At 44.6% G+C, this 24,627-nt stretch overlaps 1 protein-coding gene across 5 annotated transcripts; it reads left to right on the plus strand.

The window, feature by feature from the left end:
* The first annotated feature begins 16,014 nt into the window (after nucleotides 1-16,014).
* On the plus strand, nucleotides 16,015-24,225 carry LOC100279808 (uncharacterized). 5 transcript variants are annotated; one of them, XR_002263936.3, is made up of 17 exons: nucleotides 16,015-16,290; nucleotides 16,393-16,506; nucleotides 16,665-16,760; nucleotides 16,946-17,185; nucleotides 17,297-17,472; nucleotides 17,841-17,936; nucleotides 18,626-18,718; nucleotides 20,572-20,908; nucleotides 20,993-21,097; nucleotides 21,185-21,286; nucleotides 21,856-21,913; nucleotides 22,013-22,081; nucleotides 23,224-23,311; nucleotides 23,392-23,453; nucleotides 23,542-23,593; nucleotides 23,683-23,869; nucleotides 23,958-24,225. XR_002263936.3 is itself a non-coding variant. In XM_008656609.3 (16 exons), exons 1-16 carry the CDS (start codon nucleotides 16,197-16,199, stop codon nucleotides 23,740-23,742), a joined length of 1,839 nt encoding a protein of 612 aa, XP_008654831.1. In that variant the 5' UTR covers nucleotides 16,015-16,196; the 3' UTR covers nucleotides 23,743-24,225. The 5 variants fall into 5 exon arrangements, 3 of the variants coding, with proteins under 3 accessions (XP_008654831.1, XP_020397667.1, NP_001146236.1); XR_002263937.2 differs by having other exon boundaries at nucleotides 18,629-18,718; XM_008656609.3 differs by having other exon boundaries at nucleotides 18,629-18,718; nucleotides 23,683-24,225.
* Nucleotides 24,226-24,627: the final 402 nt, after the last annotated feature.

A 24,627-nucleotide genomic window follows, 5' to 3' on the forward strand; every position in this document is an offset into this window, starting at 1 on the left:
TGGAAATGGGAAGACATAAGTATGAATTTCATTATGGCACTTCCTGTTACTCAGAAAGGCAATGATTCAGTTTGGGTGATCGTAGATTGACTCACCAAGTCTGCTCATTTCCTAACGGTCAAAACTACCTACCGACCAACAAAATATGTTGATCTGTATATTGCAAAGATTGTGCCTTTGTATGGGATACCCAAAACTATTGTGTCAGATCGAGGATCACAATTCACAGCTCATTTCTAGGAACAGTTATGAAAAGTCTTAAGGACTAAGCTGGTGCATAGTTCAGCGTATCACCCTCAAACTTCAGGACAAACCGAAAGGCTAAATCAAATTCTTGAAGATATGTTGTGAGCGTGTGTGCTATCGTCGAAAGGTTCGTGGGAATCATGGCTACCATTAGCTGAGTTTTCCTACAATAACATCTACCAAGAGAGTATCAAGATGGCTCTATTCAAAGCTTTGTATGGCAGAAGATGCATGACACCGTTAAATTGGGTATAGTCTAGAGAACGAAGATACTATGGGAATGCCTTAGTGGTTGAGGCTAAAGAAAAGTTCGAATCATTCGACAAAATATGGAGACTTCCCAATACCGTTAGAAAAGCTATGCTGATCAAAGATGAAGACCACTTACTTTTCAAGTTGGTGACTTTATGTATTTGAAGGTATCGCCGATGAAACATGTGCAAAGATTTGGGGCCAAAAGGAAGCTTGCACCAAGATATGTAGGTCCTTACCAAGTTATTGAGAGAAAAGGTGATGTTGCTCAAACTTCAGTTGCCAGAAGACATAAGCACTATTTTCTAGTATTACACGTCTCTCAACTGAAGAAATATCTTAGAGTGCTAGAGGAAAGAGTAGAGGCCAAAGCTCTAAAGATTGGATCAGACTTAGTATATCAAGAGCAACCTATAAGAATCTTGGACACTAAGGACCGAGTCACAAGGAACAATGTGGTCAAGACGTATAAAGTATTATGGAGTCACCATGATTAGCGAGACGCAACGTGGGAGACTGATGCTTATTTGTGAGGAGTTTACCCCGATTTTTACAAAAAAATGGTTAGTAACCCTAAAACTCGGGACGAGATTCTTTTAAGGGGGGAGGATTGTGACACCTCTGATGTTAAGCATGCTTATACATCTCATATGCATCATGAAAGCATCATCATAAGCATCATTAATCATTCATAACTTGAATCTATTTCATGAATTGCTTATCATTTGATGTGGTTTGTGAATGTGCTTGAAATACTAGAAGCTTATGTTCTAGAGTCTTATGCCATTAAGGAGTAATTGTGTGGATAGCTAAACCAACCAAAAAGCATTTAGATTTGCTTAATGGAGTCTTGCAACTAATTAGAGTCTATTTCCGTAGAAAGATGAGAGCACCTTGTCCATCTCTCAGATAGATGCAATCCTACTGCTATTAGAAAGCAAGTAAATATATAAGTTTGTGTTCAGAATTTAGAAATGTTTTCAGAGAGAAGGAAAGACCATAGATATACATGTACCTTATCCTACTCTGAAGCCAAATCGACCACACATTCATATTTTTTGCTTCAAAAACATCTCTCGATTCAATTCATTCTCGAACACCTCTGTTGTAATGGACTTCTACTCATCCATCATCTTCTCCATAGCATCAACTATGTAGAGACACCTACCAATAGAATACTCCTCTTCACAACTCTTCTTCTCAAGTAACACCTCCACTGTCTTCTCTGTTTGCTTTTTCTTGTGCTCCAAATAGTCATCCAGAACACTTGCAACTTGAATTTTCTTCTGCTTTTCCCGCTTCCATGTACTGACGTGTCGGAAGGTGGCGACTGAACTTCACAAGCCTCTTGATCCAACATTAGTCCAACATCATTAGTCTCATTGCCCACACTCCATCAACATTGATCTCATTGCCCGCTATTGGTACATATTGCATCGATTTTGCAGCAGATGCTACATGTTGCACTGGTTTAATTTAAGTGAAACTCTAGTCACATCTAGCAATGCTCTCTGTAAAAAAACTCAAAGTCTTGCGAGGGCAAAAATATAGAATTGAACTCAAAGTTAGAAGGATATATGACTTTACCTTCATGCAAGGAGTCACAGCTCCTAGACAGAGGAAAACCATTCTTGTGATGCTTCTTTAATTTGGGGAACTTTTGTTGAATACAAGATATAATTAGTAGGAATTCATGTATTGGAATGATTCTACTTTATGAAAAGAGAGAGAATATCTTACACATGCACACTTCTCTAAAAAGTTTGGTGTTAGTCGCCTGTTAAGATTTTTAAAGAGAACCAAAATAGGGCAACACAATCAAAGTAACATAATCCCTTCTCCCTTGGTTTTCTTATGAAAAGAGACAAATCAGAGGGAGAACGATGAAAATAAACATAAGTGTCTAACAAAACGAGGCATAAGTTCAATTCCTTTTCATTCCTTTCTTCAATTACACATTATTACAAAACTACCTTCGGAGTATTCAAAGGTGGGTTGGGGGCGATTGTGCTTTTATAGCTTCGGATGCTAAGCATGTTGAGAGGAAACATGTGCCCGGAATCGTGAAAAAGGATGTCCCGCTACATGGGCATTGTACCCCTATTTATAGGGGGGCATGATGTACAACTTCATTTAAAATTACACTTATGACCTCAAGTCCTATACATATGAACTACAGAGCTCATTGAGGGTGTTGCCGTGTAACATCCCAAAATTTCAACCCGAGGTTTGGAACCCTAATCTCCTAACCCCCCCTTTTATCTCTCCCTAAATTCCACCCCATAGGTCATCTCATCATATGCATACACTTGATTGATAGAAGCACCTCACATAGATTATTATTTTTCTAGCACCCAAGATTATTTAGCTATTTATTTGTTCAAAAGAAAAGGAGATAAAAGAAATATAAATAGAAAATAGAAATAAGAAATAGAAAAAAAGGAAAAGGAAAACCCCCCCTCGGTTGGGCCGCTTCCGGCCCAGGCTGCCTCTCTCTCCCTTGCGCGCGCGCCCGCACCCCTCTCCCTCCCGCGGCCCAAGCGGCCCATCGCCGCGTGCCGCGCGCCGCCACCGACACCTCGGCCCCACCTGTTAACTGCCTTCCCCCTCTCTCGTCGCTCTCCCGCTGTCAGCTCGGCCCCACCCGCCAGCCCGTGCTCCCCTCCCTCGCGATCTCTCCCTCCCTGGCAAGCGGGACCCGCCCGTCAGCGCCTTCCTTGTGCCCGTGACCGGGGCTAGCGACGCGAACGCCGCCGGTCGCCACCGCCCCGTCGTCTCACCATTACTCGCTCGCCTGCCCGGTTGGCGCCTTGCGCCTCTGTCCCCTTGCGCCAGTCGAGCCATCCCATCACCCCCCTGCCCGAGCCATCTCGTCGTCGCCACTGTGCGCCACCATCCCCACCGTGGCGAGCTCGCCGGTGCACGCCACCTCTCGCCCCATCCCTGCCCCGGGCGCCTATAAAAGGACCACCCTGAGCTCCCCAATCCTTCGCACCAGCCTCGGCCACCCTCTTCCTCCTTCCCCGAGCCTGATTGAGCCAGCGCCGTCGCACCCCTCCCCTGCTCCGGTGAGCCATCCCATCACCCCCCTGCCTGAGCTGTCTCGTCGTCGCCACTATGCGCCACCATCCCCACCGTGGCGAGCTCGCCGGTGCACGCCACCTCTCGCCCCTTCCGTGCCCCGGGCGCCTATAAAAGGACCACCCCGAGCTCCCCAATCCTTCACACCAGCCTCGGCCACCCTCTTCCTCATTCCCCGAGCCCGATTGAGTCAGCGCCGTCGTGCCCCTCCCCTTCTCTGGTGAGCCTCGCCCTCCTCCCTCTGCTAAGTTCCAGTCTAATTCATATAGTTCTTGAGCTTCGCCATTCCCTCACAAACACAATGCACCCATCCCCGCCTCCTATTGCGCTCGGCAGCCTCGCCGGCGACCTCACCGCCGCGAGCGCCTGCCACCGCGTCGTGGACTGGCCACCCCAGGCACCCTCCAGCCAATTGGCCCTACCCCCATGATCCCTTACCCCTACCTGTGCCACGCCACCACTCCTCCGTCGCAAAACCGGGCTCCCGACGGACAACCGCCGCGGACCTCACCGGCGGTCGAGCCCGACCGGTTCACCCCCTCCGTTGCCCGCTCCACGCCGTTACCCCCCCTTCCCTCGCTGACATGTGGGCTCGCACCCACGGCATCCGCCCGCACCGCTCCGCTCCTCCGTGGGCCGACTGGGCCGCCTGCCCGCGCTCGCTGGGCCGAAATTCTCCCCCCCCCGGCCCAGCTAGCTGAGAATTCCTTTTCTTTTTCCTTTTTCCATTTCTTTTTTCCCATTTTCATATATATATTTATATACTTATATTTTATGCACCAAAAATAGTTTAATAAATTATAGGGCACAAAAATAAAAATGTATAATAATTGGCATACCCCACCAAGTCACCATGATTGATGTATTGTTCCTTATCTGTGTTTGTTAGCGGAAGTGGGATTCGATCCTCCAGAATTTGTAGCTCCGGAAGAAGGGCAGGAACCCGACCCCTCCGAGATAAATCTTTTGTGCCAAGAAAGCTTCGACGAAGGCAAATCCATCCTTCCCTTGATGCATTGTGAGTAGAGAGATAGCCCGCATTAACAAACATCTTTTGGGTACAAATTGTGGGATGGGAAAAGGGCAGTGCTTTGACTAAGCGATGTTTTCAAAAAGTGTCCGATGAAGGGTATTCACCCTCATCACCTTGTGAGTGGGATGATCAGGGACTCCCTGGTTTAGGGGAGGGCCTAAGGTGATGGCTCAGCTGGTTTAGGTGTGAGCAGAAGGATTGTCCCCTCATATAAGGACCGGTTTGTCATCCTTCACTACCTGTACTCATGATAAGTACAACCACTCGAGACTGTATGAGCAGTCACTCAATCTGAACTCGTACGGTCCACCCCCAGGGTTATGAAGGCTGGGGAGCACCAGGAGGATAAGGAGGGGGAATGTTTTGTTCGGTTTGGACATGGCGGTGGCCTGACTCCTTCCGGTATAACCGTTAAGGTTAGGACGTGCGAGAAAAGAAAGAGATTCGGATTCGGATCTCATTGGCCATGAGATTGCAGAGTCGGACTAGTGGGTAAAGTGTACCCCTCTGCGCAGAGTTCAAACCTATTCGAATAGTCCGTGTCCACTGGAATGGACGAGTCTAGTGTGGTATGACAATTAGTGTTTTACAACCTCCGTGAACAGGAAATGTGTGTGTGTGTGTGAGTGTGTTTTGGAAATGAAAAACGATGCCACAGGAGCGGGAAGCTCAGTGGTGGTTGAGTATTGTGTTATTTCTATTTCTTTGGGAAAAACCCTAAAAGTACTGCCTTTCTCTGAGAAAAAGAAGAGTGACTTCAACTCCACCATATAGAGCATGTATGATATAGGTCCCTTTCTCTTTACGGGAGCGGGATGGGCTTGCAGAATACCTAGGGTATTCACCCAGATTTATTTATGTTTTTCAGCAGCTGAAGACTTCTTTTCTGCTATGCTTGATTGAGGGGGCTGTGTCTGCACCCAGTCCTGCCTGTGGCTTGGGCTAGTTTATCTTCTACTGCGCTTTGTATTTTTGGCTCTCTCGAGCTTATACTCTGGTATTGTAATAACATTTATTCGAACTATGTACTATTTGAAGTAAGGAATGTGGTTACTAGCCTCTTGGAACTAGTAATTGTATCACATTTGAGTCCCAAAGGATCAGGACGCTTCAGGTGGTATCAGAGCCATAGGATTGGCCGTAGATCGCAGCCCCGACCTTAAAAGTTTGCCTTAACAAGAAAACACCTCTTACCCCTAAGAAAAATCTCCTCTCCTTTCCCCCGATATTAACAGACCCTTCTTTCCTTCTACTAGATGGAAGGCTCTTGGGTCATTAGGACATCCTACTGCTCAGAGGAGGAAGGATTCCCTCATCTTATGCGGAGTTGCGCGCTTCGCATGGGGATCCGCAAGAAGCCGGAATATGTCTGGAAAGAATACCGCGAAAATGGAATTGAGAAGTGCTCTATGGCAGTCTACGTGGGAGAAAGCCAAAGTCACCCAAACCACCCTCCTTTCCAAGTTACCTTCACTGGACACCACTTCCCAGACACGTGCCAAAATGTTGCCCGAAAAGCCCTCCGTCAGCTATGCCAAAACTACAGCAAAGAGGTTTTTGAAACCCCCCTTCGTTACTTCCCACCTAGCAACAAAAATACCCCTACCTGGAGGAAAAGACTTCAGGCCCTATCAGGAAGAGATCCTACCGAGGATGACCCCACCATCGTCTACATGGCCGGATATCTCCACACTCTCGATAACCACTACGATGACCTTTCCTCCCGCTGCACCCACTTGAACTCCCGGGTGGAAAGCTTAGAGCAGCAGGTCAAGGAACTTAAAAAGGAGTTCGGAAGTACCTAAGAAAGCGCTCGCGTGTAGTGCGACTTGTGGTAACTGTATGCTTGTAATGAGCTGGTGTAATGAATAAAATAACTTGGTCGAAAAAAAATTTGGCATATGCATAGTAGTAACTCCCTCTCCCCCTGGCAGATGGCTTCGAATAAAACCACGCCTACCGCCTCCGGGATTGGAGCAGGGTTTCCCCTAGGAGCTGAAGGAGAAGCCGGTGGAGAAGGGAGTGAGACCCACCTCCCCACACCTCCGGAGCTGCCATTAGATTTAGCCCAAGTTCTAGCCAACCAAACCCAACTCATTGAGGTCCTCACTAGAAGTCTGGAGAATCAACGCCCGAATGGTGGAAGATCACAAGACATGATGGGAGATTTTCTGAGACTCAAGCCTCCAACATTCACTGGATCTAGCAATCCCCTCGATGCTGATGACTGGCTACGCATGATTAAAAGGAAGTTAGAAGCCATCGGATGCCCAGAGAATCAGCATGTTCAATTGGCTGCTCATCAACTTTCTGTGATGGCTCTAGCATGGTGGGATACCTTCAACGCTGTCGTCAGAGATGCTACCTGGGCAGAGTTTGAAACTGCTTTCCGAGCACACCATGTGCCCCAAGGGATCGTTCAGCTCAAGGAAGATGAATTCCGGGAACTAACTCAAGGTGGAAGATCTGTCAGTGAGTACGTGCACAAATTCATAGAATTGGCTCGCTACACACCTGATGACGTCAGCACCGAAGCCAAGAAGATGGCCCGCTTTTTGAAAGGGCTCAGACCAGAACTCAAGACCATCCTAGCCAGCCAAGATTTCCTCATCTTCTCGCACCTCTCAAACAAAGCCATACAAGTGGAAAGGGCAAGGGAAGAATAAAAAGGTCACCTCAAGAGGAAATTCCAAGTCCTCCGAGCTCAGCAACAGGACCGGCACCAGAGAACTCGATCCTTTGGGTTTCCACCCAAGGGACGAAGCTTCAATAGACCAGTTGGACCCACTCCGTCATGTTTCAGTCAGCAGAGTCAGAGCTCCTTTCAGGCCCCTTGGTTGCAAGCAACCAACCACCAGCAAATGCATGTTGGCACTGTGGAGACCCCAGTCACTTCAAGAACAACTGCCCCCAGTTGAAGGCATCAGGACCTGCTTACTCCAACTTGGTGAATGGCCCCAAGAATACCTCAGCACCCGCCCCCAAGGCGCCCTCCTCCATCAGCCAGCAGAACAAGACCCAGTATCAAGGAAGGGCACAAGTAAACCACGTCGATGCTCAGGAGGCTCAGCAAGCTCCGGGAGTAGTGCTCGGTGAGTTCCTTGTTGAATTTACTCCCACTACTATACTTTTTGATTCAGGAGCATCCCATTCTTTTATAGCCACTAGTTTTGTGGGAAAGCATGGCATTCCCTCTACCCACCTAGAAATTCCTTTGGTCACCCAAACCTTAGGGTCAGACCTTCTATGCCAGCTCAAATGCTCCCAAGTTAGAATTCTTTTAAGTGGGGTAGTGTTCTTGGCAGACTTATCCGTCTTGCCATCCCAAGGAATTGATGTGATCTTAGGAATGGATTGGTTAACCAAGCACAAAGGCATCATAAGTTGCGCAAACAAGACAGTCCTTCTCACGGACCACCAAGGAAAGTCAGTCTCTTGTCAGGCTCAGCCACCCGCCAATGATCCGATGGTTTTTAATCTAGCAACAGAAAGCATGTCAGTGGTAGAAGAATTCATGGATGTATTCCCAGAAGAGTTGCCAGGAATGCCGCCAGAAAGAGAAGTGGAGTTCTACATAGATCTGATCCCTGGTACGACACCCATCGCAAAGAGACCATACTGCATGGCTCCTACCGAGTTAGCAGAATTAAAACTCCAAATCACAGAGCTTCAACAAAAAGGGTACATCCGTCCCAGCTCATCCCCTTGGGGAGCACTAGTCCTTTTCGTCACTAAAAAGGATGGAAGTATGAGGATGTGTATTGATTACCGATCTTTAAATGAAGTTACAATCAGAAACAAGTATCCACTCCCTCGAATCGATGACCTCTTCGACCAGCTTCAAGGGGCCAAATATTTCTCCAAGATAGACCTGAGGTCTGGTTATCACCAGCTGAGAATCAAGGAAGCAGATATTCAGAAGACTGCATTTGTCACCCGGTACGGACAATATGAGTTCACAGTAATGCCTTTCGGACTAACGAACGCACTCACCTTTTTCATGAACCTCATGAATAAGGTATTCATGGAAGAACTAGATAAGTTTGTCGTAGTCTTCATTGACGACATCCTTATCTACTCCAAGAATCGCGAAGATCATGAGCGTCACCTCTGGATCATCCTCGGAAGACTCAAGGCACATCAACTCTATGCTAAGCTCAACAAATGTGAATTCTGGTTAGAAAAGATAGCCTTCCTTGGGCATATCTTGATTGCAGAAGGAATAGAAGTAGACCCGTCCAAGGTAGAAGCAGTATCAAAATGGAAGCAGCCATCCAACGTCAGTGAAGTTCGAAGCTTTCTAGGAATGGCAGGATATTACCGCCGCTTTATCAAGGGATTCTCCAGCATAGCAAGACCTATGACCGAGCTCCTCAAGAAAGACAATAAGTTTGTGTGGACCCCAAAGTGTGAGGAAAGTTTCCAGATCATAAAGAAGAAGCTCACGACCGCGCCCGTCTTGACACTACCGGATATACACCAGGACTTCGTCGTCTTCTGTGATGCTTCAAGGCAAGGCTTAGGGTGTGTTCTGATGCAAAATGAGAAAGTCATTGCTTATTCATCACGCTTACTCAAGCTGCATGAGCAGAATTATCCCACCCACGATTTGGAATTGGCATCCATAGTGCATGCCCTGAAAATATGGAGGCACTACCTAATTGGGAACAAATGTCACATCTTCACCGATCACAAGAGTCTGAAGTATATCTTCACTCAGCCAGATCTCAATCTCCGTCAGAGAAGATGGCTGGAACTGATCAAAGATTATGACCTTGAGATTCATTATCACCCCGGAAAGGCCAACGTGGTAGCAGACGCCCTCAGCCGAAAACCTTTCGGGATGAAGGGGATCAACTTTTTAGAAGATTGGAAGAAGGAATCGGCTCAGCTGAATGCATGTCTGGGAAACAACGGCAGCCTAGAAGCCAAGCCAATGCTAGAAGACCTCATATGCAAAGCTCAACGCCTAGACACGGAGACAACAAGATTTGTGGAAAAAGCTCGCAAAGAACAACTTTCGGACCTCAGGACAGATGAACAAGGAGTCCTTTGGTTCAAGAACCATCTGTGTGTACCAAAAGGAGAGGTACGAAAAGTCCTGCTCGATGAAGCTCACAACTCAGCCTACTCCATCCACCCAGGAACCACCAAGATGTACCTAGACCTCAAAACCAGATACTGGTGGAGAGGGATGAAGAAAGAGATAGCACAATATGTGGCCCAGTGTGACACTTGCCAACGAACAAAAGCCAAGCACCAGAATCCTGCAGGCCTATTGCAACCCCTTCCAGTGCCCGAATGGAAGTGGGAGGAAATAGGCATGGATTTTGTAACCGGACTACCCTAGACGCAAAAAGGGAACAACTCTATCTGGGTAATAATAGACCGTCTTACCAAGGTAGCCCACTTCATCCTAGTGAAAACTACCTTTGGAGGAGCCACCCTTGCCCGGATTTATCTTAAAGAGATAGTCAGACTCCATGGCATTCCAAGGAAGATAGTGTCAGACAGGGGAACCCAGTTCACCTCCAAATTTTGGATGAGCCTTCAGCAAGCTATGGGCACCAAGCTAGACTTCAGCACCGCCTATCACCCCCAGTCAGATGGTCAGACCGAAAGGGTCAACAAGGTCCTCAAAGATTTATTAAGAGCCTGTGTGTTAACGTTCGACAGAAACTGGGAGTCCAGTTTGCCTTATGCAGAGTTCTCGTATAACAACAGCCGTCAGGCTAGTATCAAGATGCCACCATTCGAAGCATTGTATGGATGAAAGTGCCAGACCCCTCTCATGTGGTCCAACGTAGGGGAAAAGACACTGGAAGGACCTGCCTTTGTTAAAGAGGCCGAAGAAAAGGTTGCCCTGATCCGCAAAAGATTACTTGAAGCTCAGAGTCGATAGAAAAGTTATGCAGACAACAGGCGGAGAGAACTCAGATTTGAGGAAGGAGACTTCATCTACCTCAAGGTCTCCCCGATGCGTGGTGTCAAAAGGTTCCAAGTGAAAGGAAAGCTAGCACCGTGATTCGTCGGCCCCTATCCCATCATTGGTAGAGTGGGACCCGCAGCATACCGTCTTGAATTACCAGAATCCATGTCTGATATCCATAATGTGTTTCATGTGTCCCAGCTCCGCAAATGCCTGCAAGTACCAGAAAGACACATCGAAGAAGAGGCAATCCAGATTTAGAAGGATCTTCAGTACCGAGAAAAGCCAATAAAGATTCTTGACTCAGCAGTCCAAAAGACCCGCAACTCAGAAGTGAGACTCTGTAAAGTTCAGTGGAGCAGAGAAGGAGAAGAGGAAGCTACATGGGAAAGTGAGGACTCTTTGAGAAGGGAATACCCTTACCTTTTCTCGAGCCCCATCTGAATCTCGAGGGCGAGATTCCTTTAAGTGGGGTAGGTTTGTAACATCCCAAAATTTCAACCCGAGGTTTGGAACCCTAATCTCCTAACCCCCCTTTTATCTCTCCCTAAATTCCACCCCATGGGCCATCTCATCATATGCATACACTTGATTGATCGAAGCACCTCACATAGATTATTATTTTTCTAGCACCCAAGATTATTTAGCTATTTATTAGTTCAAAAGAAAAGGAGATAAAAAGAAATAGAAATAGAAAATTGAAATAAGAAATAGAAAAAAAGGAAAAGGAAACCCCCCTCGGCTGGGCCGCTTCCGGCCTAGGCCACCTCTCTCCCCCTCGCGCGCGCGCCCGCACCCCTCTCCCTCCCGCGGCCCAAGCGGCCCATCGCCGCGCGCCCGTGCCGCCACTGACACCCCGGCCCCACCCGTCAGCTGCCTTCCCCCTCTCTCGTCGCTCTCCGGCTGTCGGCTCGGCCCCACCCGCCAGCCCGCGCTCCCCTCCCTCGCGATCTCTCCCTCCCTAGCAAGCGGGCCCCGCCTGTCAGCGCCTTCCTCGCGCCCGTGACCAGGGCTAGCGCCACGATCACCGCCGGTCGCCACCGCCCTGTTGTCTCACCATTACTCGCTCGCCTGCCCGGTTGGCGCCTTGCGCCTCTGTCCCCTTGCGCCAGTCGAGCCATCCCATCACCCCCCTGCCCGAGCCATCTCGTCGTCGCCACTGTGCGCCACCATCCCCACCGTGGCGAGCTCGCCGGTGCACGCCACCTCTCGCCCCATCCCTGCCCCGGGCGCCTATAAAAGGACCACCCTGAGCTCCCCAATCCTTCGCACCAGCCTCGGCCACCCTCTTCCTCCTTCCCCGAGCCTGATTGAGCCAGCGCCGTCGCACCCCTCCCCTGCTCCGGTGAGCCTCGCCCTCCTCCCTCTACTAAGTTCCAGTCTAATTCATATAGTTCTTGAGCTTCACCATTCCCTCATAAACACAATGCACCCATCCCCGCCTCCTATTGCGCTCGACAGCCTCGCCGGCGACCTCACCGCCGTGAGTGCCCACCACCGCGCCGTGGACCGGCCACCCCAGGCACCCTCCGGCCAAATTGGCCCTACCCCCATGATCCCCTACCCCCGCCCGTGCCACGCCACCACTCCTCCGTCGCAAAACCGGGCTCCCGGCGGAGAACCGCCGCGGACCTCACCGGCAGTCGAGCCCGACCAGTTCGCCCCCCTCCGTCGCCCGCTCCACGCCGTTACCCCCCCTTCCCTCGCTGACATGTGGGCCCGCGCCCACAGCGTCCGCCCGCGCCGCTTTGCTCCTCCGTGGGCCGGCTGGGCCGCCTGCTCGCGCTCGCTGGGCCGAAATTCTCCCCCCGGCCCAGCTAGCTGAGAATTCCTTTTCTTTTTCCTTTTTCCATTTCTTTTTCCCATTTATATATATATACTGATATTTTATGCTCCAAAAATAGTTTAATAAATTATAGGGCACAAAAATAATAATGTATAATAATTGGCACACCCCACCAAGTCACCATGATTGATGTATTGTTCCTTATCTGTGTTTGTTAGCGGAAGTGGGATCCGATCCTCCAGAATTTGTAGCTCCGAAAGAAGGGCTAGAACCCGACCCCTCTGAAATAGATCTTTTGTGCCAGGAAAGCTTCAACGAAGGCAAGTCCATCCTTCCCTTGATGCATAATTTACCTATTCTTTCTACCACTACCTAAGCCGGTATTAAGGGATGGAACATTTGCATTGTGAGTAGAGAGATAGCCCGCATTAACAAACATCTTTTGAGTACAAATTGTGGGATAGGAAAAGGGCAGTGTTTTGACTAAGCGATGTTTTCAAAAAGTGTGCGATGAAGGGTATTCACCCTCATCACCTTGTGAGTGGGATGATCAGGGACTCCCTGGTTTAGGGGAGGGCCTAAGGTGATGGCTCAGCTGGTTTAGGTGTGAGCAGAAGGATTGTCCCCTCATATAAGGACCGGTTTGTCATCCTTCACTACCTGTACTCATGCTAAGTACAACCACTTGAGACTGTATGGGCAATCACTCAATCTGAACTCGTACGGTCCAACCCTAGGGTTATGAAGGCTGGGGAGCACCGGGAGGATAAGGAGGGGGAATGTTTTGTCCGGTTTGGACATGGTGGTGGCCAGACTCCTTTCGGTATAACCGTTAAGGTTAGGACGTGCGAGGAAAGAAAGAGATTCGGATTCAGATCTCATTGGCCATGAGATTGCAGAGCCGGACTAGTGGGTAAAGTGTACCCCTCTGCGCAGAGTTCAAACCTATTCGAATAGTCCGTGTCCACTGGAATGGACGAGTCTGGTGTGGTATGACAATTAGTGTTTTACAACCTCCGTGAACAGAGAAATGTGTGTGTATGAGTGTGTTTTTGGAAATGAAAACGATGCCATGGGAGCGAGAAGCTCAGTGGTGGTTGAGTATTGTGTTATTTCTATTTCTTTGGGAAAAACCCTAAAAGTACTGTCTTTCTGTGAGAAAAAGAAGAGTGACTTCAACTCCACCATATAGAGCATGTATGATATAGGTCCCTTTCTCTTTACGGGAGCGGGATGGGCTTGCGGAATACCTAGTGTATTCACCCAGATTTATTTATGTTTTCTAGCAGCTGAAGACTTTTTTTCTGCTATGCTTGATTGAGGGGGTTGTGTCTGTACCCAGTTCTGCCTGTGGCTTGGGCTAGTTTATCTTCTACTGCGCTTTGTATTTCTGGCTCTCTCGAGCTTGTACTCTGGTATTGTAATAACATTTATTCGAACTCTGTACTATTTGAAGTAAGGAATGCGGTTACTAGCCTCCTGGGACTAGTAATTGTATCACATTTGAGTCCCAAAGGATCAGGACGCTTCATGTCGTCTTTTCCTCTTAGAGATGTGTTGCACACATCGCTTGATTCTTTGTTTGCTTCTTGTTATGTGCTTCAGATGTTCTGAGGTGATTTGACTATCACTGATGCTGAAGCTACTACCACCTTTTTTAGCCTACAAAGATCACTATGATAAAAGTCATTATCCTGAAACAAACCCGAAGATATTTAAGGCTTATTAGTTTGAGATCCTTTGGCAAAGACACACCCCAACTTCTGGTTTAGCTTATATCATCCCCATTGACACATTCCATCCTACACCTCTATCATTCTTTGTGTTGCTTATGGCCTTGTAGCTTGCTTTAAGATCCTTCTTGTCTTGAAGTTGTTGCTTTGTGAAATGTGCTAGGGGAACTTCTCATTGAACTGACTAGTGATGCTTCTCCAACCACCTGAGTTCCAACCATTTTCCCTTTAAATTGGGCATCAACCTTGTGCTCAATTAATACTTCAATTAAACCCTTCTCATATAAGAAGTCCCAATTCACCCTAGATGCTTCTTCTGCCATTACTATATTAAACTGCACGTAATAAATTAAATTATGTGCAACAAGTACATAAATATGATATAAATATTAGGTGCACCAAGTACATAAATAATGATACAAATATTTGGTGCATCAAGTACATAAATAATGACACAAATGTTATCACATCAAGTAAACATTGTGGGTAACCCACATCTACATCGCAATGTGATGCCTAAAACTATTTTCATCAACAGATTTTGAGCCAGCAAGGTAGTTGACTTCCTTCTAGGACATCGACATATTGGGACAATTTAATGTGGCTTGGGAGGTGATCTAGTAACCTTTCCTGACCATTATGCTTTTTTTAATTATATTATGAAAGACACATGCTGCCGTTGGAATCCTATTTTGAGACTCAATAGGACAGAAGGTTATGACTTTTAGAATAGGGAACATCTTCTTCAAGACACCTATAGGCCTCTCTATGATTCCGAAGGACTACATGCCGATGGTTGAAGAGCTCTTTGTAGTTGGCACAAGAATATTGACTCCTAAACTCGTTTAGGGCTTGTTTGGGAGCAAGGATACCAGAGAGGATTGGAAGAAATAAAACCCCTCGCTATTCAATTTCGAATAACAAGGGAATTTAGCCCCTCCAATCCCCTCCGTTATCCTTGCTCCCAAACAATCTCTTAAGTGGCACCGAACTCCTCAATAAGGAGCAATTAATGGTGTATTTGCATATCCACTATCTATAAGATAAAACTTTTTATTCTAGCACATGGAATCCCCCTACCAAGAGTTGAACGAAGAACCCCGACATCTGATGTGGATCCTTTCCATCCACACGAAATAAAGGTAAAGTTTAGATAAAAATTACAAGCTACCATAATGTTTTGGGATAAAGACCCTTTTCTATTTCTATATGGAGCGACATGTCTTCTAAAACAGTGATAGGAATATAAGTACCATCTATAGCACCAATGCAATTTTGCATGTTAGGAAAGAGAGATAAAGCAATTAGAGACCTAAATTCCTAAGAAGGAATTATAAATTCTTGAGTTTTATACCTACATAGAAAGCATGAAACTAGAGTCGGTTACAATTTTAACATGAGTACAGATCTACTTGTCAAGACTGAAATTATATCGAGCGAATTGCAAACCTAATTCGTTTATCTTTTGGTGACTATACACCAAGGTTTTACCGGCAATAATCGGCGGTAAACCGCCCAGTTCCCCAAAACCACGCGATCCCCGGGAACAGTTCTCCCTGATTTTTTAAATTTCGTTCTAAATTCAAAAAGTGGAAAAAAAAGATAAACACAGAAAAACATACAATAAAGGTCTAAATGTTTTTATGGTATATCTCATATTTATTTTTAAATTAGTTGCATTTTAGTTAAAAACAATGAAAATTACCGGTTTCTCGTCGAGAAATCTTCGAAAACCGTTTTGTTTAGATTTGAAAGCACGGATCGGTCAAAAAATTGAAAAACCCACGAAAACCAGTTTCTCGATGAAATTTGGCGGTTTCCCAGGTGGTTTACCAGTTTAATGTCGATTTTTTGAATTTGAAATATCAAACCGATCCCGGTTTTTAGAGGTTTTGAACTCTAAACGGTACGGTGAACCCTGGTGTACAAACTACTCACCATGAATTTTCGGCCCAAAATAAACCATTCCTTTTTTATCTGCAAAATGCAAGGTCTAGTCTAGTACACACTCGACTTGCAATATACAACACGCTTGTGGCCTGAAGAACGGAAGAACTCGGACTCGAGCACCCCGAAGCGAGCCACCGCCGATCTGCTCCTCCTGAGTCCTGACCCTCCTCCGTGCGCTGCGCAGGCATGAGGCTCCTCCTCGTCGGCGCCCTACTCCTATGTGCCACCGCGGCGGTGGAGTCCAAGCCGCCCCTCGACACCCTGGGCATACCCCCGCAAGGTTCAACCGGATCTGTCCACGCCTGCTCTGCTATTTCTTTCCATCTTTCCCTGTTTCCTTCGGTCGATGCGTTTCTTGATTCAACGTTTCTGGGGGTTGCAGATGAGGCGTACTACAGAGGCGGCGTGATTAAATGCAGGGACGGATCAGGCAGGTTCTCCCGGGAGCAGCTCAACGACGACTTCTGCGACTGCCCCGACGGCACCGACGAGCCCGGTACTGCCTCATTCTCCTTATTTGAATGGATTTCTCTATTCATCGTGTAGATTTCTTGTTTTTGTGTGTGTGTCATGACATCACTATGTGTTTGTTGTTGTTGGAACTGTAGGAATACAGATACAGTTATGTAGCTGAATTATGACTCTTGCATGCAGGGACATCTGCGTGCCCTGAGGCGAAGTTCTACTGCAAGAATGCAGGCCACACTCCAGTCACGATCTTCTCATCACGAGTGAATGACGGCATTTGTGGTAAGAGGATCATAATTGTTGGCATTGTTAGATTCATTGCTTACTTGTTTTGTTAAATAAAGATGCATGTGCAAGGTACAATACAGACTGTGAAAGTCGTTGGAGCTCTTGTTTTGTGTATCATGGCGCTTTTGGTGAAACCCCACTAGGCGATTAATTCTCTGTATTTGCACCTTCCCTCCTAGATTGCTGTGATGGGAGTGATGAATATGACAGCAATATCACCTGTAAGAACACTTGCTGGGAGGCTGGCAAAGCGGCAAGGGAGAAATTGAAGAAGAAAGTCGCTACATACAAAAGTGGTGTAGTTATTCGGAATCAGGAAGTTGAGAGGGCAAAAGAGGCTTATGCTAAAGACGAAGCAGAGTTAGCAAAATTGAAGGGTGAAGAGAAAATACTCCAAGGACTTGTTGACAAACTCAAAGGTGTGGTCTTTGTATCCATTGGTATTGAGCCATTTGTCAAATAGTGGTATATCAAACAAATGTTTGGTGTTTGTAGCTTTGTTGTTGAAATAAGTCCTTCCATCTATGTAGAGCAAAAGAGACTTATAGAGAAGGCAGAGGAAGAAGAACGTTTAAGAAAAGAGAAGGAAGAGAAGAGAATAAAAGAAGCTGAAAAGCAAGCTGCTGATGAAAAGGGAACACCTGATGCCTCTCCGGATGTAGATTCTAAGGAAACTCATGACCATGTGCAAGAAGATGAAAACAAGGTTGGCATTTCTTTCTGTTTTAGTGTTATGCTTATTATACATCAAACAACTGTATGCATTAAGTATCAAATCATTTACATCAGTAATGAGGAATCTGTATTTGGTTTTATCTTTATAATTCCCTTATATCATTTGCTAAAACAATAACACCTTATAGTGTTACATGTGCCCTGGACACTGGTGTTTCCATTATTCCTGTTTAATATTATGTGAAATCACAGTTCAGAAGGATGCTCCATTACTGTAAAACATAGATAATATAACCATTGTTGAACATGGGCAGTAATCCGAAATGTAGATGTTTACTGGATAGTTCAACTGCAACATATAGATCTTTGCTATCACATCGTTTCGTTTGTTGGACATAGGTAGCCGAAGAGCATGATGTACATGCAACGGACCATGATAATCATGCAACAGACCATGATAATCATGCAGCAGAAAGCGGAGCATCTGTTGAGCAGGTATATTTTGAGCTTTCAACATCAACATAGCCTTTTAGTCCCAAGCAAGTTGGGGTAGGCTAGAGTTGAAACCCAACAAGATGTCACCAAAAAGAGAAAGAGAGAGAAAGGAGAGGGGAAAAACTTTTGAGAGCACTAAAAGGAAAAAAAGCCTAATCATGGTTCGGGCACGTGGATAGCTTCTTTCCAAGCACTTCTATCCAAACACAACTTCATTGGGATATTTCATTCTTTCAAGTCCCTTTTGATTGTCTCCTTCCATGTCAAGTTTTGTCGACCTCTACCTCTCTTCACATTATTGTCCCGTCTTATGATGTCTCTATGCACCGGTGCCTCTGGGGTTCTTCGGTGGACATGCTCAAACCATTTTAACCGGTGTTGAATAAGCTTTTCTTCAATTGGCGCTACTCCTAGCCGATCGTGTATGTCATCGTTTCTCACTCGGTCCAATCTTGTGTGCCCACATATCCAACACAACATACACATCTCTGCGACACTTAGTTGTTGGATATTTTGAGCTTTGATATTACAAAATCAATAAGTGTGTTTAGGCAAAAGTAATACTAGGATGAGTGATCTCCCAGGAAGTCCTCGTGTTATATTCTCTTGTTACGAAATCAATAGTCTGATTGCTATCATGTCTTGTGAAATTGACCAATAATATTATTTTGGGTTGATATATTTTACAGCAGGGTTCTGTAAACAAAGATGACATTAGCGTTGAAGCTGGAACTTTAGATGAATTGCTGCACAAGGAGTCTGCAGTACCTACATTAGAGAAGGTTATACATTAACCACATTCCAGATTGTTTATGTCATTTCCCTTTTTTATTTACTGTGTCATGTTCTATGATAGAATTGATCTTTTCTTATCTTAGAGTTAAACCTGTATAAAAACACTTTACTTCTAGCCTTTTAGTGCTATGCTCTCATCTTAGGCTGTCTCCAGTAGCTACCCTATCACATTCCCTATCTCATCCCCTATTTCAAACTTCACTCTACAAACAGTGTCAATCCCCTATTTTACACGATCTGCCGCGGACAACCTTATAACTTGTATAACAATATTGTCACATTACCATAGTTTTTAAGACGGTAAGGCGATTGATCCCCTTTTTACCTTTTAAGTGGTAAAACATAAGTGATGTGTGGTCATTGTAGTTAATTTACTTAGATGCAAGTTGCTTTAACCAGTGAGCTTTGGCTATTCTTTGTAGCAACTTATTCTTGGAAGATATGTTGATTTCATGTCTAAGGGTGATGTAAGCTATTTAAATCTCAGTTGGCATATCCTATTGATTATTTTCAAATGCTTAGTTATCTTTTTTCTCGAACACGCAGGCGAGCTGCATATCTTTATAATAAGAGAAATAAAAAGAGCCAATACAAAAAAAACATCCTCTCACTGCTTAGTTATATGTTGTCTAGATCCTGACATCTCAGACAGTGTTTACAAGTCGTCCGACTAATCGCGATTAGTCGGGCTGGTCGCCTGGAAGAGGGCGATTAGGAGGACGACGCGAGTAGGGTTTCTAGTCGTCGACGTGGGCGATTAGTCGTCTGGTCGAACGCTTCCTGGTCGTTTTTGGTCGTTGCAATTTTGGTACTGGACTTCACTCTGGTTTTTGGCCCATCTACAGTAGCTCGCCCCTCCAAAAACCCTTCCAACCGCCAGAACCCTTCCCAGCCGCCAGAAACCCTACTCCTCTCCTCTGTCCTCTCTGGTTTCTGCCGACGTCTCTGCTCCAGCCTCCAAGTGCTCCAGCCGTCCAGTACTCCAGTGCTCTGGTGTCTGTCAGCTAGTCAAGAATTGAAGATGAGCTCGTCATCTGAAGGTAGCACCTGCTCTCCCTTCTCTGATTATCTCCCAGTCTCCCTTCCCTTTCCCTCTATTACCTCTGCAGCGCCCGGAAGATAGCAGTCATCTGGTATCTCCCAGTAGGCAGTAGCCCAATACCCAGTAGTTACAGTGCTACTAATTATGCCTATATTATTGCAGAAATGCAGTGTTTATATAGTTAATATATAGTTATATACATATGCATATGTCCTTAAATCTATAGGACGACTAACGGACTACCAGAGGTCGACCAGGACCGATTAGGTCGATTAATCGTCGCCCTAATCGCGATTAGTCGCCTGGTCACCCCTCTCACTCGACCAGCTGGTCGCCCGACTTGTAAACATTGATCTCAGATAATACATCTGTTCCAGCACTTAGTGTTTGCACATCATCCATCTTTAGTTACACTGTTACACTTGATCAAGACTAGTTACTCCCTCCAAGAATAGAATCTTGCTTCCTGAGAAGTTAGGTAATCATAAGTTCGACTAGGTTTATAGAAAATAGTATCATTTTTGTATCTTTAGATATGTTTATTATGAACATGCATTCCATGATTAATTTAGTGATACTTAGGAGTAGTTTTTATATATTTGGTCAAAATTGAGATTGTTTGACTTCTCCAAAACCGAGACTCCCATTCTTTTCATGATAGAGGGAGTAACACTTACTAGGGACATTATTATTGCTATCAGTTATGCTGGCAATAGCATGATTTGATTCAGCAATAATTCTTGTTATTGTTTTTGGGAATGTGCCACAGTATATGAAGCATGTTTTGCTGAATTTCAGGATCATAGCTCTGACAATCCTGAGGGTTTATCAAGAGAAGAGTTAGGTCGCATGGTAGCTTCACGTTGGACTGGAGAAAGTGTAAGTGAGGTTAGTAAAGATGATAAGAAGGGACATGAAGATGAGCAAGAAATACCAGAACCTGCAAAAGAAGCACTTGAAGACGAATTAGAAATTCCAGAACCTGCTGAAGAAAATTATGATGGTTATCATTCAGAAGTTGAGGATGACAGGCATAAATATGAAGATGAAGAGTTTGATCATGAGTCAGAAGATGAATATGTTGATGACCATGATGAGCATGTTGAGTCCTATAAATCTGATGATGACCAGAAAGGTGATCACCATTCAGCTAGTGACATGACTACTTCTTGTTCTGTTTATGTGATTCTGATTTGTTAATGTTTATTTGCTATTCCAGATTTAACTGAGCCAGGACATGCATCGTGGTTGGACAAAATTCAGCAGACTGTACAGAATGTTTTCCAAAAATTCAACTTTTTTAGGACCCCTGTAGATTTGTCAGGTAATTTGTATATAGTGGTTTCTAATCAGTCGATTCTTCATGAGTCATGAGGGTATGTTATAACATTCGCATATCAACTTTTTTTAGAGGCTTCTCGTGTTCGTAAGGAGTATGACGATGCCAACTCAAAGCTTTCAAAAATTCAGTCTAAGATATCCAATTTAGCTGAGAAGCTAAAACATGATTTTGGTAAGTTAATTTGAAACTCTGTTCACTATGTGGTTGGCTGCCATAATGATTTTTATAGTTTGTTGTTTGTACTTCACACCTAAAGTTGTTTCTGATTGTCAGATGTAATTTTCCCTTTGCAAAAGCTCTATCAGTCTATTGTCTTGTTCTTCCATAGACTGGCAATCGTTGACATTCTGGTGGACTGTGCTGCCATCAAAACACTTAAATAACAACCATAAAAAATTTGATGATGAAATGCCTCCAATATAAATAAAGAACATCCGTTTCTAATTTCTGCTGAATATACATTTTGGTCTATGAGCTGAGAATCCTCGAGTTACAGAATTTAACTTTGCATTCCAAAATCCAAATACCTTCAGTACATCTTAGTTCTTTACCTTTGAACTGTGAGTTCAGCAGAACAAATATTTTTTTATCTTTGCATTTTTTTGTCCTGTGCTATGAGTTAATAGCTGCTCTAGATGTGCTTCGTCTTGTTTATTAGTCTAATTATCTAGATGATACATTTCTTCTGTAGAGTATGTCCATGGAATCAGATTTAATTTTAAACACATTATTGTTATTAGGCAAAGACAAGGAGTTCTATTCCTTTTATGATCAGTGCTTTGAGACCAAGGAAGGAAAGTATGTATATTATCATCCAATCTTTTTTGTCTGCCCCTTCTGTTTTTATTGCTTTTTATTATTTGGTTCTAATTTATGAACTGGTATCCTTATGGATAGGTATACTTACAAGGTCTGTGCATATAAGAAAGCATCACAGGCTGAAGGGCACAGTTCCACCAACCTGGGGTATGCTTCTCGTTCTTCTTTCTTTGCTGAAATCTCATAATTTTCTATTTGTAAGTTAATCATACTTTTTGTATGTTGCTGCTGTGTTTTTTTCTAATAATGATTGAGCCTACTGTTTATTGAAAGGGTTATAGTGATATTTTGTGGACCTACATGGGCAAAAATTCTCATTATCCTTTTAAATTGTTGTGAAAGGGCCTCTTGCTGAGTTGGTTAGGTGGTCTGAGACTCTGAGTAGCACTCCTTAGGTATTGACTTGGACTTTTTGTGGGAGTGAATTTCAAGCCGGGGTTAAAAAATCTGTCCCATGACAAATCACAGGTCTAAGGCCTGGTCCTGGTCGCGGTTGTTCTCACATGGGCTACGGTGCCGCTATGTATGGGTGTGGCAGGGGTTCGGGGGGTTTTCTCTCAATATAATACCGATGATTGTCTTACCCTCCGCAGGTCGAGTTTTTTTTCCTTTTAAATTGTTAAATACTCTCAAGTGGATGGTAATAGTGCTCTTTAAGACAATGCACTACATAGACCACCAGTAATGTTTCAGATAGCATGCACTTTTGTTCATTGTTAGTTCACTTATCCGCGGGACAAAAATAACCTCAAAGGTATGAACTGTCCTTCCTTTACCGAGAAAAAATGGGTGAGTTTGAACGTAGTCATTAGCCAATGATCATCTATAAATGCAACATGTAGTTTTCCTACTATGCCAGTTGATGGTGCTTTTCAGATTACAGCTTCATATGTTGCTGTCAAATACAATTATGTTAATTAAAATGTCTAATTTATGAATGTTGTTTAGGTAATGTCATTTGAGGAATATGTTCAGGGGATCAACTAGCGAGGGCCCATTCTGTCTTTAGACTATATATGTTTCTATTGTTTTACATGACTTTGAATATCAGGTGGTTTCTGAATATTTTTATAGTGGATTTAAGAAATACTGCTCTTTAGGTAATGATAGCCCTTACTCATTTTGCTGTATTTACAAGTGTGTTTCATCTTGTTTACTGGTGCTTAGCTTTAAAACGTCTTTCTAGAATACTTAGAAACTGCATTCAGTGATAGAATGACTTGCTTGAATGCTTGGCATGTTTTTTGTTCACATGTCCTGACGCCTTAAAACGAATTTTCTATCATCAGGAGATGGGACAAATTTGAAGAATCGTACAGAGTAATGCACTTTTCAGGTGGAGACAAATGCTGGAATGGTCCTGACCGAAGCCTAAAGGTAGGTAACTCTACTTGCATGCCCTTTCTGTTTGCAGGTTCTAAATTCCAACCCTTTCTGTTGTTTATGCTCTCGTGCAGGTTAGGCTTAGATGTGGGCTGAGCAATGAGCTTAATGACGTTGATGAGCCTAGCAGATGCGAGTATGTGGATTGATACAGATTAAGCTTCTATCTTCTCTAAAAAAACCGCAGTACACCATCTTATATACATACATATTTGCCATTGCAGGTATGTTGCTGTATTGTCGACGCCCGCACTCTGCGTCGAGGAGAAGCTGAAGGTCCTTTCTCTTTCATTTCATTCACAGATGCCATAATCTTCCCTTTTCTAAAGATGTTTGAGGCTTATACGGTTGTTTTAATTTGGTAGGAGCTGCAAAACAAACTGGATGCCATGTCTTCGAAGCAGCCCGGGCATGATGAACTTTAAACGGTTCCGGCGTGGACAAAGAAAATTTCACCAGGAAGCATAGATTGACAGTTACACTCATAACCTTAAGGGTGGAAGTCAATGGGGGCATATGGACAGGAAAGGGCCAAGCTGAAGAAATGGGAATGTAGGGTTCAGGTCGCCTACCTGGCAATGTTAGCTGGCATAGAGCTGTTTTTTTAGCTGAATTTGATTGGATGTTGCAATTTTTCCAGGCTCATCCCGAGTTGTTTGGTGGAGGCGACTGCAACCGTGCTTTTCTTTGTGGTTTAACATTGCTCTATTTAATTAGGGAGAGACGCTAGGCTTTTGCGTCTCCAGCTTCATTGCCAGCCATTACACATTTGATGGAATATATAGTAAGAAACAGTACACTCTGAACCATCATAATTTGAAGATGCTAGTTAACCCCGGGTTGTTACATGATACAAGTACTTTGTTCAGCTCGGTCATTTGGAGCAGAAGGATTTCCCATTTGGAACAGTGAATCGCCCGTATACCTCTAACAAAACTATTGTGCTTGTTTGGATATCTATTTTTTTTGATAGATTAGGGGGGTGTTTGGTTTCTAGGGACTAATCCCTAGAAACCAAACACCCCCTAGATATCTAGAATTGGGTTTGTAAGGAACGTGGACACGTGGTGAACTAGGACAACTAATTTTCGCATTAGATTGTATGTCTTAAACAAAACTTACGTGGATAATTAAATAAGCTAATACAAATAAGGTTTTGTCAAAGTGTTTCTACTTGTACTACAAAAGGGGTTTTGCAGTCTAGGTTCTAAACCTATCAACTAAGCTAACATTATAAAGTATATAACCAAAGGCAACAAGTAACTTTGGAAGCTTAAATGCAATATAGATAAAAACTCTTGTAGATGCAT

Source organism: Zea mays, chromosome 8 (genome assembly GCF_902167145.1).
Source record: "Zea mays cultivar B73 chromosome 8, Zm-B73-REFERENCE-NAM-5.0, whole genome shotgun sequence".
Taxonomy (NCBI): domain Eukaryota; kingdom Viridiplantae; phylum Streptophyta; class Magnoliopsida; order Poales; family Poaceae; genus Zea; species Zea mays.